We start from the raw sequence: 12914 nt of genomic DNA, 5'->3' as shown, positions 1-12914 counted from the left end.
TCATATCCTCTATTTGGTAAATTTGTCTCCCAGACCAAGAGGATTAAAGTCCAGAATACAGAAACAGAGGGGAAAAATCAAGTTGAGAAACTGAAGATTGAGAAAACACTGAACACTGCCCACAGCTGGCCTAAAATCCCATTGTCTGACGTTCACATAACTTAGAATAATTTGGATCTAGGCCAGAGTTTAAGGGAGAAACTCACATGATCATTAATGGAAAACCCAGCCATGCTGTGGTCTCAGCAAACCAAGTCCACAAGTCCACAGCATTCCAAGCCCTAGACATTCAGGTGAAACTAAAAGTAGGACACAAACTCAGTCTGGAATACAATACTGAGCAAGAAACAGGGTATGTATGGAATGACTATTATAATTACATACAGCAAAACATTAAGAAACAGTTGAAAGAGCTTAATAAACAGGGCACTGAAGCAGGCAACAGAGCTGCAAGGCCAAGAGCCCTGAAGGTTGACCACTGGGCAAGGCCAGCCATATGAAAAACAACAGGAAGTGGTGTCTGGGCTCCTTTGTATAAGGTAGGAACACGATGATTCAGCATTTCCTGTTGTGCGCCTACCACACCCTCTGTGAACCCGGCCACACTCCTGCCCATCCACAGCCAGCTGCCTGGCTGTCCAGGAATGTCTCACCTCTGGGAAATCTCAACTACAAAATTAAAAAGCAAACACTTTTTTAGTTACTGTGCCTTATTAAAATTTTTATGTACTCATTTATTTTTTTCTAAGAGAAAAATCAAAACATGTAAAATAGGAAGGGTATCAGACTAAATACTGTAATAATAATTAGCCAAATGAATTTCTTTTTGGCTCTCTTTCCTCCAGAGGCACTTACTTTCATTTGACAAAGGCTATCTCCAACCTTCAGAAGCTTTTCGTTGTAATAGTCTGCTGGCAGCCTGGGGGCATATTTAGTCCAGATATTAAACAAAGAAGTGGCACTGTAAAAATCATAAAATAAAACGACATTGTCAAAGTCTGTAAGAAACCTCAATTAATTCGCAAGCAATCCTTTAAAACTTACCTTGTGCTAAGCCTTTCCAATGTGCCTTATTGTTAATCTCCAATTATTAATAATAAATGTAATTACAGTTAAAATTATTGCTTCCTATGTACCAAGCATTGATTGCAGCTCTTTACATGTGTTTTTTTTTTTTAGATACTTTACTTCATAGAGCAATTTTAAGTTCACAACAGAATTGAGCAGAAGGTACTGAGATTTCCCATATATATACCCTGTGCCCCCAAACATGCGCAGCCCTCCCCCATTATCAACAACTCCACTAGAATGGTACCTTCGTTATGATGAACCTACATTGACACATCATTATCACCCAAAGTCCATAGTTTAGGGTTCACTGTTGGTGTCATCCATTCCATGGGTTTGTACAAATGTATATAATGTCTATTCACTGTGAAAATATCATAGAGTAGATTCATTATCCTAAAAATCCTCTGTGCTCCACTTATTCATCCCTCCTTTCCTGCTCAATCTCTGTTAACCACTGATATTTTTACTGTCTCCATAGTTTTGCCTTTTCCAAAATGTCATACAGTTGGAATCATACAGTAGGAAGCCTTTTCAGATTGGCTTCTTTCACTTAGCAATATGCATCTAAGTTTCCTCCATGTCTTCTCATGGCTTGATAGCTCATTTCTTTTTAGCACTGAATAATATTCCATTGTCTGGATGCATTACAGTTTATCCACTCACATACTGAATGACATCCTGGTTGCTTACCAGTTTTGGCAATTATGAAAAAGGCTGCCAGAAATACTGATGTGCAGGGGTTTTTGTGTTTTGTTTTGTTTTTTGAGATGGAGTCTTGCTCCTGTTGCGCAGGCTGGAGTGCAGTGGCACGATCTTGGCTCACTGCAACCTCCACCTCCGGAGGTCAAGCAATTCTCCTTCCTCTGCCTCCCGAGTAGCTGGGATTACAGGTGTGCACCACCATACCTGGCTGATTTTTGTATTTTTAGTAGGGACAGGGTTTTGCCATGTTGGCCAGGCTGGTCTCAAATTCCTGACCTCAGGTAATCCACCCGCCTAGGCCTCCTGAAGTGCTAGCACTACAGGCGTGAGTCACCGCACCAGGCCCGATGTTCAGGTTTTTATATGGACATAAGTTTTCAATTCCTTTGGATAAATACCAAGGAGCACAAGGGGTGAATGTTATGGTAACAATATGTTTAATTTTGTAAGAAACCACCTGTCTTCCAAAGTGGCTGTACTATTTTGCATTTCCACCAGCAATGAATGAGAGAATTCCCTGCTCTACATCCTTCCCGGCATTTGGTGTTGTCAGTGTTCTAGATCTTAGCCTTCCTAATAGGCATGAAGGGTATCTCATTGTTGCTTTAACTTGCATTCACCTGATTACATATGATGTGGAACATATTTTCATATGTTTATTTGCCATCTGTGTATCTTCTTTGGTGAGGTGTCTGTTAAAGTCTTTGGCCCATTTTTAAAATCAGGTTGTTGGCCAAACACAGTGGCTCACACCCGTAATCCCACCACTTTGGGAGGCCGAGACAGGTGGATCACTTGAGGTCAGGAGTTTGAGACCAGCCTGTCCAACATGGTGAACACGGTGAAACCTCGTCTCTACTAAAAAGACAAAAATTAGCCAGGCATGGTGGCACACACCTGTAGTCCCAGCTACTCAGGAAGAGAATCATCTGAACTCATGAGGTGGAGGCTTCAGTGAGCCGAGATTAGGCCACTGCACTCCAGCCTGGGCAAAAGAGCAAGACTTCATCTCAAAAAAATCAGTAAATAAATAAACAAATAAAATTTTTTTTAAAAGTAAAATCAGGTTGTTGTTATTGCTGAGTTTTCAGAGTTCTTTGTATACTTTGGATAATAGTCCTTTATCAAATAAGTCTTCTGCAAATATTTTCTACCAATTTGTGGCTTATCCTTTCATTCCCTTGACAGTATCTTTCATAGAGCAGTAATTTTTAACTTTAATGAAGTCCAGCTTATCAATTCTTTCTTTCATGGATCATGCCTTGGTACTGTATATTCAAAGTCATCACCAAACCCAAGGTCACCTAGATTCTCTCCTATGTTATCTACTAGGAGTTTCTTTATTTTTTATTTTTTGTTTTGAAACAGAGTCTTGCTCTGTCACCAGGCTGGAGTGCAGTGGTGCCATCTCAGCTCACTGCAACCTTTGCCTACTAGATTCAAGTGATTCTCCTGCTTCAGCCTCCCAAGTAGCTGGGACTACAGGCACGCACCACCACACCCAGCTAATTTTTGTATTTTTAGTAGAGATGGGTTTTCACCATGTTGACCAGGATGGTCTCGATCTCTTGATCTTGTGATCCGCCTGCCTCAGCCTCCCCAAGTGCTGGGATTACAGGCATGAGCCATGGTCCCTGGCCAGGAGTTTCATAATAACTGCATTTTATATTTAGGTAGGTGATCCATTTTGAGTTAATTTTTGTGAAGGGCGTACGGTCTGCATCTAGATTCATTTTTTGGCATGTGGATATCCAGTTGTTCCAGGACCATTTACTGAAGACGCTGTTCTCCATTGAATTGACTTTGCTCACTTGCCAAATATCAGTTTGTTGCCAGAAAAGGGGTTTTGATCCAGACCCCAAGAGAGGACTCTTGAATCTCGCACAGGAGGGAATTCAAGACAAGTCACAGAGTGCAGTGGGAAGAGATCATTTATTGAAAGCTATTTAGTTACACAGTTGGGCAACCTCAGAAAGCAGGAAGATGAACACACTCTCTTTGTTTTAAACTCTTCTCATATAGGGGTCTTATCTATGTAAAAAGCCAGGCTCAGTTAGGTCTACATGCAGGTAGGCCAACAGTGTGACAAAATTTATTACTCTGTTGATTTAAAGGAAACCATCCTCAACATTTTCATGTGCAGTACATCAAGGCATAGCTATAATTATCTTGAAGGCATATATTGTTACGGGTATTGGGACATCTGGACCTTCTGCTATTGTAGGTGTTTGTCTTTGCAGGCATCTTTAGGCTGTTTCTTCAACTGTAAAAAATTTATGACCATGGGTCATGCCTGGCAAGGAATGTGCCCTGCTAATTTTAAGATGGAGTTGATTTTAAAATGCCATTACTCTGGTTCTCCTATGCTCCTGTTTCCCTAACAAGCTGACTATATTTATGTGAGTCTATTTCTGAGCTGCGTATATCGTTCCACGGATTTGTCTATTCTTTCACCAATGTCACACTATCTTGAATACTGTAGCTTTACAGCAAGTCTTGAAATTGAGTCGTGTCAGTCCTCCAACTTTCTTCTTCTCCTTCAATGCTGTGTTGGCTATTTTGGGTCTTTTGCCTATATGCGTACCTTTTTTCACTTCATTTTCACAACAACCCCAACAAAGGTAATATCAATATCCCAAAGATACAGCTGATGACGCTGAGGCTCAGTGCATCTATGATCTTAATGACTATATGAATGAGCTTTCCAGTCCTCTGGAAAGTAAACTCCCTGAGGTCAAGGACCTCAACAATATTATTCATTGCCCAGGCCCAACAGTAGTGAATACCTACTGCATGTAGGTACTCAATAAATATCTGCTGAAAGATGAATGAATGAATGAATGAATGATAGGGAAGAAAACATTCTTTGTTCTTGTTTTATTTTTTCCTGTGAAGGGCTCGGGGTTCAAACAGCCAGTCAATCCACTTAGAGCTATACTTCCCTCCACCAAGTAAAACAAAAACAAAATAAACAGTATTTTCAAAATGCTTTCTAACCAGAGTTTCAAACGGTAGCAGATCATTGCCTATTTTATTCATTCATTTCATTAACATTTATTTCTTTCCTCTCTCCCAGAAATTATATATGCCTCTAGGAAAAATCCAAATATCCCCTAACAGGTGTCCAATCCTATCTCATAAATTTCTAGATAAGACTGAATGTTTGTGACCTCTCCCCCACTGCCCCCCAATTCATATGTTGAAATCCTAACCCCTGATGTGGTTGTATTTGGAAACAGGGCCTCTAAGGAAGCAATTAAGGTTAAATGAAATCACAAGGTTAGTACCCTGGCCTGATGGAATTAATGTCCCTACAAGAAGAGACTCCAGAGAGCTTGCTCTTTTATGATATGGTCATAAATTGTTTACAGTCTCCATGCTTGAGGACAAAGCAGTCTTCTACAAACCAGGAGAGGAGTCCTCACGAGAAACCAATCCTGGTGGATCTTGATCTGGGACTTCCAGCCTTCAGACTGTGAAAAATAAATAAATGTCTGTTGTCTAAGCCACCTGGTCTATAGTATTTTGTTATGGCAACCTAAGCTGGCTAATACAGGACCTAAAGTTAAGAACTGAGGATGGCTGTAATACTTATGATGTACGTGTTGGAGTAATAATGAAACATCTAAACAGAAACCTGTCAATTAATTCATTTGGGTAAATAATATTGATTGAGTCACTGATTGAGTGAAGGACACAATGCATTCCTCCTTCATGAACTGATTAATCATATATTTAGGTAGAAAAATATATGCATGTACCAAATAATAAATAACAATGCGAAATAAACATGGCAAATATAAACCACAGACATTTAAAAGGGGAGAGGTGTTTTGTTTGCTTTATTACTTCTTTCACTTTCATTTGATGCTTCATGAAATGCCATGGTATTTGAATAAATATAATGAATCCAAGAAATTCACCAAGTCTTACTAGAATTCTTAAATTATGTAGATGAAATAATTAATTCTTCTAAACCTTACAGATGAGATAATGATGACTAGGCTTGTTACTCATAAAAGAAAAATATCAGCTTTGTTAAATCAATCAAGATTATATAATAAGAAAGAAAAAATGTCTTTTTTGTTGAACTCTAAGTTCAGGTTATAAGGCTGCTCATTGGGAATAGCTTACATAATGCTTAAACCAAAAATATATAATATATATTATAGAATGTACATCATTTGAGAAGAAAATGTTAATGTATTTGGGATTGCTGACTGTTGCTAGATATGTAAAATGTTCTAAAATAGAAAATCATCCAGGTGCGATGGCTCATGCCTGTAATCCCAGCACTTTGGGAGGCCAAGGTGGGCAGATCGCTTGAGGTCAGGAGCTCAAGACCAGCCTGGGAAACATCACAAAACCCTGTCTCTACTTAAAAAAAAAAACAAAAATTAGCTGGGTGTGGTGACACGCACCTGTAGTCCAGATACCAAGGAGGCTGAGGCACGTCAATCGTCTGATTGACTGAACCCAGGAGGCGGACGTAGCAGTGAGCCAAGATCTGGCTACTGCACTCCAGCCTGGGCGACAGAGCAAGACACTGTCTCAAAAAAAAAAAAGAAAGAAAGAAAAGAAAAGAAAATCATAACTGTATAAGCAGAATACTTCAATACCGCAATCTTATGCGCTTATAGCAAAAGCACATTTTTAAAAAATGTATCACGCAGCCGGGCGCGGTGGCTCAAGTCTGTAATCCCAGCACTTTGGGAGGCCGAGACAGGCAGATCATGAGGTCAGGAGATCGAGACCATCCTGGCTAACACGGTGAAACCCCGTCTCTACTAAAAAATACAAAAAACTAGCTGGGCGAGGTGGCGGGCACCTGTAGTCCCAGCTACTCGGAAGGCTGAGGCAGCAGAATGGTGTAAACCCGGGAGGCGGAGCTTGCAGTGAGCTGAGATCTGGCCACTGCACTCCAGCCCAGGTGACAGAGCAAGACTCCGTCTCCAAAAAAAAAAATGTATCACGCTCTTATTTAAAGACATTTCTGGTATGACAATAATTTATATTTTAAATACTATGAATTTTATGCTTATGGAAGTTACAATAGTTATAAGGAGAAACACATTTTGATATAAAAAATAATCTGTCGGCCGGGCGCAGTGGCTCACACTTGTAATCCCAACACTTTGGGAGGTCAAAGCAGGCGGATCATGAGGTCAAGACATTGAGACCATCCTGACCAACATGGTGAAACCCTGTCTTTACTAAAAATACAAAAATTAGCTGGGTGTGGTAGCTCGCATCTGTAGTCCCAGCTACTCAAGAGGCTGAGGCAGGAGAATCACTTGAATCCGGGAGGCAGAAATTGCAGTGAGCCAATATCACATCACTGCACTCCAGCCTGGCAACAGAGCGAGACTGTCTCAAAAAATAATAATAATAACCATCTGTCAAATATATTATAAAAGCAACTCCTACCTCCTGTACTCCTAACTGGTCTCTGCACTGCTATTCTTGTTCCCTTTGGATTTGATCATCAGAATAATATCTTAAAACAAAAATTAGGCTGTGCATGGTGGCTCACACCTGTAATCCCAGCACTTTGGGAGGCTGAGGCGGGTGGATCACTCGAGGTCAGGAGTTTGAGACCAGCCTGGCCAACACAGTGAAACCCTGTCTCTACTAAAAACACAAAAATTAGCCGGGTGTGGTGGCATGAGCCTGTAATCCCAGCTACTCAGGAGGCTGAGGCAGGAGAATCGCTTGAACCCGGGAGGCAGAGGTTGCAGTAAGCTGAGATTGTGCCACTGCATTCCAGCCTTGTCGACAGAGTGAGACTGTCTCAAAAAAAAAAAAAAAAAATTACATAATCCTTCTGCAAAACTATCCAATGGAATAAATGCAAACTCTTTAAAATGGCCTCTAAAACTGTCCAAAGCGCTATTATTTCTCTAAATCTCACCTCATACTGTTGTACCTCTTTCACTGTGCTTCTGCTAAATGGGATTCTGTCCATTCCTCTGAAGTAGGAATGGATCTTTTCTGCCAAGGATCTTCCTGCATTCTTGTCCCCCTATTCATCCTCTCCATTTGGCTAGTCAAATCCCTGGTGTCCTGCTAATGGCACCTCACTTATCACTCATTCAAAAGCAAGTCCCCACTACATTCTCTTTAAGCCTCTGCTTTAAGTGTCATCTACTCTGACCACCTTAATGAAAATTGCAACTTCCTGTCTTCCACTCCATAACCTCTTCTCTTTTTCTTTTTCTTTTTTTTTAATTTCTAATAGGAATAGAGTATCTTCTTTTTCTCTCTAGCATGTATCATTTCTTTGGTTTTTTTTGTTTGTTTGTTTGTTTGAGACGGAGTCTCACTCTGTTGAGCTGGAGTGCAGTGGCGCAATTTCAGCTCAATGCAACCTCCGCTTCCCAGGTTCAAGTGATTCTCCTGCCTTGGCCTCCCGAGTAGCTGGGATTGCAGGTACCTGCCACCACGCCTGGCTAAGTTTTTGTATTTTTCGTAGAGACAGGGTTTCATTATGTTAGCCAGGTTGGTCTTGAACACCTGACCTCGTGATCCACCTGCCTAAGCCTCTCAAACTGCTAGGATTACAGGCATGAGCCACTGCGCCTGGCAGCATTTATCATTCCTAAATTACCATAAAATACACATAATTGATGTTTATTGTCTAGTTCCCTCTCTAGACTATAAACTCTAAGAAGGCAGAGATTTTTGTCTGGTTCACTGCTGTAGCCACAGTGCCTAGTAGGATGCCTGACACATATAAGTGTTCAGCAGTTACTTTCATAGCATTTTTTGTTTGCATATTTACTAATGACTTACTGAATGTCTATCTCCCTCTCTAGACTATAAGCTCCATGAATACTGACTCCCATATATATTTTGTTCACCACTGTGTAACCAGTGTCTAGTACATTGTCTCACACATAGCAGGCACTCATTAAAAATTATTGTATAAATATGGCTGGGCGCGGTGGCTCAAGCCTGTAATCCCAGCACTTTGGGAGGCCGAGACGGGCGGATCACGAGGTCCAGAGATCGAGACCATTCTGGCTAACACGGTGAAACCCCGTCTCTACTAAAAAATACAAAAAACTAGCTGAGCGACGTGGCGGGCGCCTGTAGTCCCAGCTACTCGGGAGGCTGAGGCAGGAGAACGGCGTAAACCCGGGAGTCGGAGCTTATAGTGAGCTGAGATCCGGCCACTGCACTCCAGCCTGGGCGACAGAGCAAGACTCCGTCTCAAAAAAAAAAAAAAAAAAAAAAAAAATTATTGTATAAATAAAGGCCAAAATTGTGTGAGAGGTTGGACTGTTAAGGCATGTGTCAATCCAACACTTGTGATTCTTACAGTCTTGTTAAAGATGGCACAGATACTGTCCATAGACTGGCCCATGTCTACTTTCCTATATGTAACATTCCCAATTACTGAGAATATAAAGATAGTAACTTTTTTTTTTTTTTTTTTGGAGACAGAGTCTTATTCTGTCACCCAGGCTGGAGTGCAGTGGCATGATCTTGGCACACCAGCAACCTCCACCTGCCCGGTTCAAGCGATTCTCATGCCTCAGCCTCCTGAATAGCTGGGATTACAGGCGCACACCACCACGCCCGGCTAATTTTTGTATTTTTTAGTAGAGACAGAATTTCTACGTGTTGGCCAGGCTGATCTCGAACTCCTGACCGCAGGTGATCTGCCCACCTCAGCCTCCCAGAGTGCTGGGATTACAGGCGTAAGCCACTACACCAGGCCAAGGATAATAACTCTTGAATTCTTTCAATACTAAATATTTATTGAATGTTTACTATGTCCCAATCCCCAGGCTTAGTGCCAGAAATACAGCAATGAAAGAGAGACACATTATCCAAAGTCACCAGGGAGCTTACATCCTAATGAGACAGACAATGCACAAGAAAACAAATCAATTAAAAAATATAAACCTATGAGTGAATCTGCATTAGACAGGAAAGGCCACTCTAAGAAGGTGACAACTGAGCTGAGGCCTGAAAAAAGAGAAGGAGCCAGATTTTTGAAAAGCTTAGGGAAGAACATTCAGACAACAAAGATAGCAAATATAAAGGCTCTGGGGTGAGAAACAGTAGGACCTGTTTCTCTGGAAAGTCCTGAGAGAGAAGAGAAGAAAAGAGAGCTGAGAAAGGCAGGCAGGGTCAACACCTCAGCCCCTGCAGAGTATCAGAATTCTTAATTTATTCCAAAAGCAATGGGAAGCAATAGAAAGACTTTAGATAAGATTTACAAAGATCATCCTGACTGCTAGGTGAAGGATAGATTTGAGACAGAGTGGCTGCAGGGAAAATGTGAAATGGTGGTGGTCTGGACTGGAATGCTGGTAGTGGAGATGGGTAGATGAAATTCAAAGATGGAAACTATTTAAATATAAATGTATAAACTGGGCACAGTGGCTCACGCCTGTAACCCCAGCAATTGGGGAGGCCAAGGCAGGTGGATCTCCTGAGGTCAGGAGTTCCAGACTAGCCTGGCCAACATTGCAAAACCCCGTCTCTACTAAAAATACAAAAATTAGCTGGGTGTGGTGGCAGGCGCCTGTAGTCCCAGCTACTCGGAGGCTGAGGCACAAGAATCGCTGAAACCTGGGAGGCAGAGGTTGCAGTAAGCTGAGATCGCAGCACTGCACTCCAGCCTGGGGTACAGAGTAAAACTCCCTCTCAATAAATAAATAAATATAGGGTAGGTATATAATGGACTTTCCTTGGTCAGTTCTTGGTTCTCATCTTACTTGGCCAGTCAGCAGAATTTACCACAGCTGATCATTCCTTTCTTCCTGAAATACCTTCTCTACCTGCTTGTAGTACACCAGGCACTTAATGGTTTTCCATTGGCCACTCCTCCTTAGTCTCTGTTGGTTTCTTCTTATTGCCTCTCCCTGTCCATGCTGGAGCATCCCAGGGCTCAATCCTTGGACTCTTCCCTTCTCCATTTACACACACACTCTCTTAGCTATTCATCAGGTGTCATGATTTAAATATCACATGAATCCCAAATGTGTATCTCATCTGACTTCCAGATTCAAATGTCCAACTACCTACATAGCAGCTCCACCTGGATGCTGAATCACATCTCAATTTTTATAAAATTATAAACTTTTGATCTCCCTCCCTCTGGCTCTTCCCACAATCACAATTCCACCCCAGGTCTTCTTTCCCATCTGCCATTCTCCCTGTGTGACCCACTCTGTGCACAAAAATCCTCATCAATTGTTCCCATATATCTTTCTCATCTTTCTCAAAAGTGACTTTTCCTGACCTTCCCTAACCATGCTTCCCACCACCCCATTTAAAAGTGCAACACTCAGGCCAGGTGCAGTAGCTCATGCCTGTAATCCAATACTTTGGGAGGTCAAGGTGGGAGGATCCCTTGAGCCCCTGAGTTCAAGGTTTCAGTGAGCCAGGATTGAGCCACTGCACACCAGCCTGTGCAAGAGTGACACCCTGTCTCAAAAAAAAGATAAAATTGCAATATTCATCTCATATCCTCCATCATGATTCCCTGTTCTATTTTTCTCCCTAGCAGTCTTCTCCTTGTAAAATTATTTACTTACATATTTGTTTAGTGGTTGTTTATATTCACAAAAATATATGCTCCATAAGGACATGGATTTTTATGTTTTGTTAACTTGATGTTTTCCTAGTTCCTTGAACAGTACTTGATATACAGTATGTGCTCAATAAATAGTTGTTAAATGCATAACAGAAAAATATTTTATTTTATTTTATTTATTTTTTTTTTTGAGAGTCTTTCTCTGTCTGTCGCCCAGGTTGGGGTGTAGTGGTGTCATCCCAGCTCACTGCAGCTTCTGCCTCCCAGGTTCAAGCAATTATCCTGCCTCAGCCTCCTGAGTAGCTGGGAGTACAGGCATGTGCCACCACGCCCAGCTAATTTTTGTATTTTGTATTCACGTATAAATTTTTGGCTCACTCAAGGGTTTCACAACTTTTCATGTTATAAGTATATAAAATTTGTATATGGAGAAAAAGGAGTAACTTCGAGGTAGTTAGGTTCATGAAGCTAGCTCTTGATACAAAGAAGTATGTCATCCTGTGAACATGTGCACTTTAATTCCTTCTTATATTGTTATTAGGATTACAGTGACTTTTTTTTAATTTTGCGATTCATTCTGCGCAACTGTTTACCTTTTGGGAGTTCTATCACCATGTTATTACTGCAAACTGCGAACTCTTTTTAAGGTTCTTTCCTGCTTATCTTACCATCTTTCTTTTCTGGTCAAATAACAAATAGTGAGTTATGAAACATTTCTGTGTAGATTTTTATTTTGACCTGAGCAGGAAGCCAAGATATAACATCTCTCAGGAATTAAGGATTGTTAAGAGTGACGAGTCTCCACCTCTTAAACTCTGTTTCTCTCTCCTGGGCCCTTCGGGCAGCCCCTGCGTCCGCAACGCTGAACCAGCTCTGGGGCCACCACTTGCATCCTCAAGCCCTCTCCAGGGGCCCTCCCCAGTGCCCCGCCAGCGCTTTGGCCAGCGCCCTCCCCAGTGCCCCGCCAGCGCTTACCAACGCCGGCGGAATTCGTGCTTCTCTTCCTCCGTGGTGGCTAAAGCCTTCTTTTTCCTCATAAAGCCTAACAACTCCCGGATCTCCTTCTCACAAGAGGCCAGGAGCGGGTTTTTCGCGTCCAGCGGCCCATAAAACACGGCTAGGGGCAATGAGTCCTCGGGGCAGGTCCACTGAAGCAGAGAGCTCTGGGAGTTCCCCTTCGACTCTGGGGGCGACCTCGAAGTCGCGGTCGCTGTCGGTGGCAGTTCTGCCAGCGACCCCGAGGCGGTAGAGTCGTCTGACGGAGAGCTCGAGGGGGCGCCCTGCGCCGCCATATTGACACTCCCCGGCCCGTCTGGAGTGTGTGTACACGCGGTTGCCTGGCGACGGTCTCGTGGCAACCGAGCATCCCGCGCGCTTTCCGAGAAACACAGCGGCCCCTGGAGGGCAGAGCGAGAAAGAACCAGCTCCGGAAAAGAATGATGCTTCTGAGGGTGTTGCCTGGCCGCGCGCTGGCACCGCTGTATGAAGTGCAAACAGAGAATTGTCTGAGTAGAGCGCTGGCGAATATTAGAGCCAAAAATTTAAGGTCGCAAATCCAGACTATACTCTTTATCCATGCTAAAACGATAAT

The 12914-nt window shown here is 42.3% G+C and overlaps 1 protein-coding gene across 1 annotated transcript in view; it reads right to left on the bottom strand.

The window, feature by feature from the left end:
• Positions 1-12644, bottom strand: part of LOC105506224 (cilia- and flagella-associated protein 54-like) — a 51122-nt gene extending 38478 nt beyond the window's left edge. Inside the window, exons 1-2 of the mRNA XM_011934296.1 lie at positions 12299-12644; positions 856-961 (exon numbers count right to left, since the gene is read on the bottom strand). Of these exons, the coding sequence (XP_011789686.1) occupies positions 856-961; positions 12299-12615 (423 nt within the window). The 5' untranslated portion in view covers positions 12616-12644. The remainder of the gene's footprint in view (positions 1-855; positions 962-12298) is intronic.
• Positions 12645-12914: the final 270 nt, after the last annotated feature.

Source organism: Colobus angolensis, unplaced genomic scaffold (genome assembly GCF_000951035.1).
Source record: "Colobus angolensis palliatus isolate OR3802 unplaced genomic scaffold, Cang.pa_1.0 Scaffold10, whole genome shotgun sequence".
NCBI classification, from domain to species: Eukaryota; Metazoa; Chordata; class Mammalia; order Primates; family Cercopithecidae; genus Colobus; species Colobus angolensis.
This window is presented reverse-complemented; position numbering and strand designations above follow the sequence as displayed.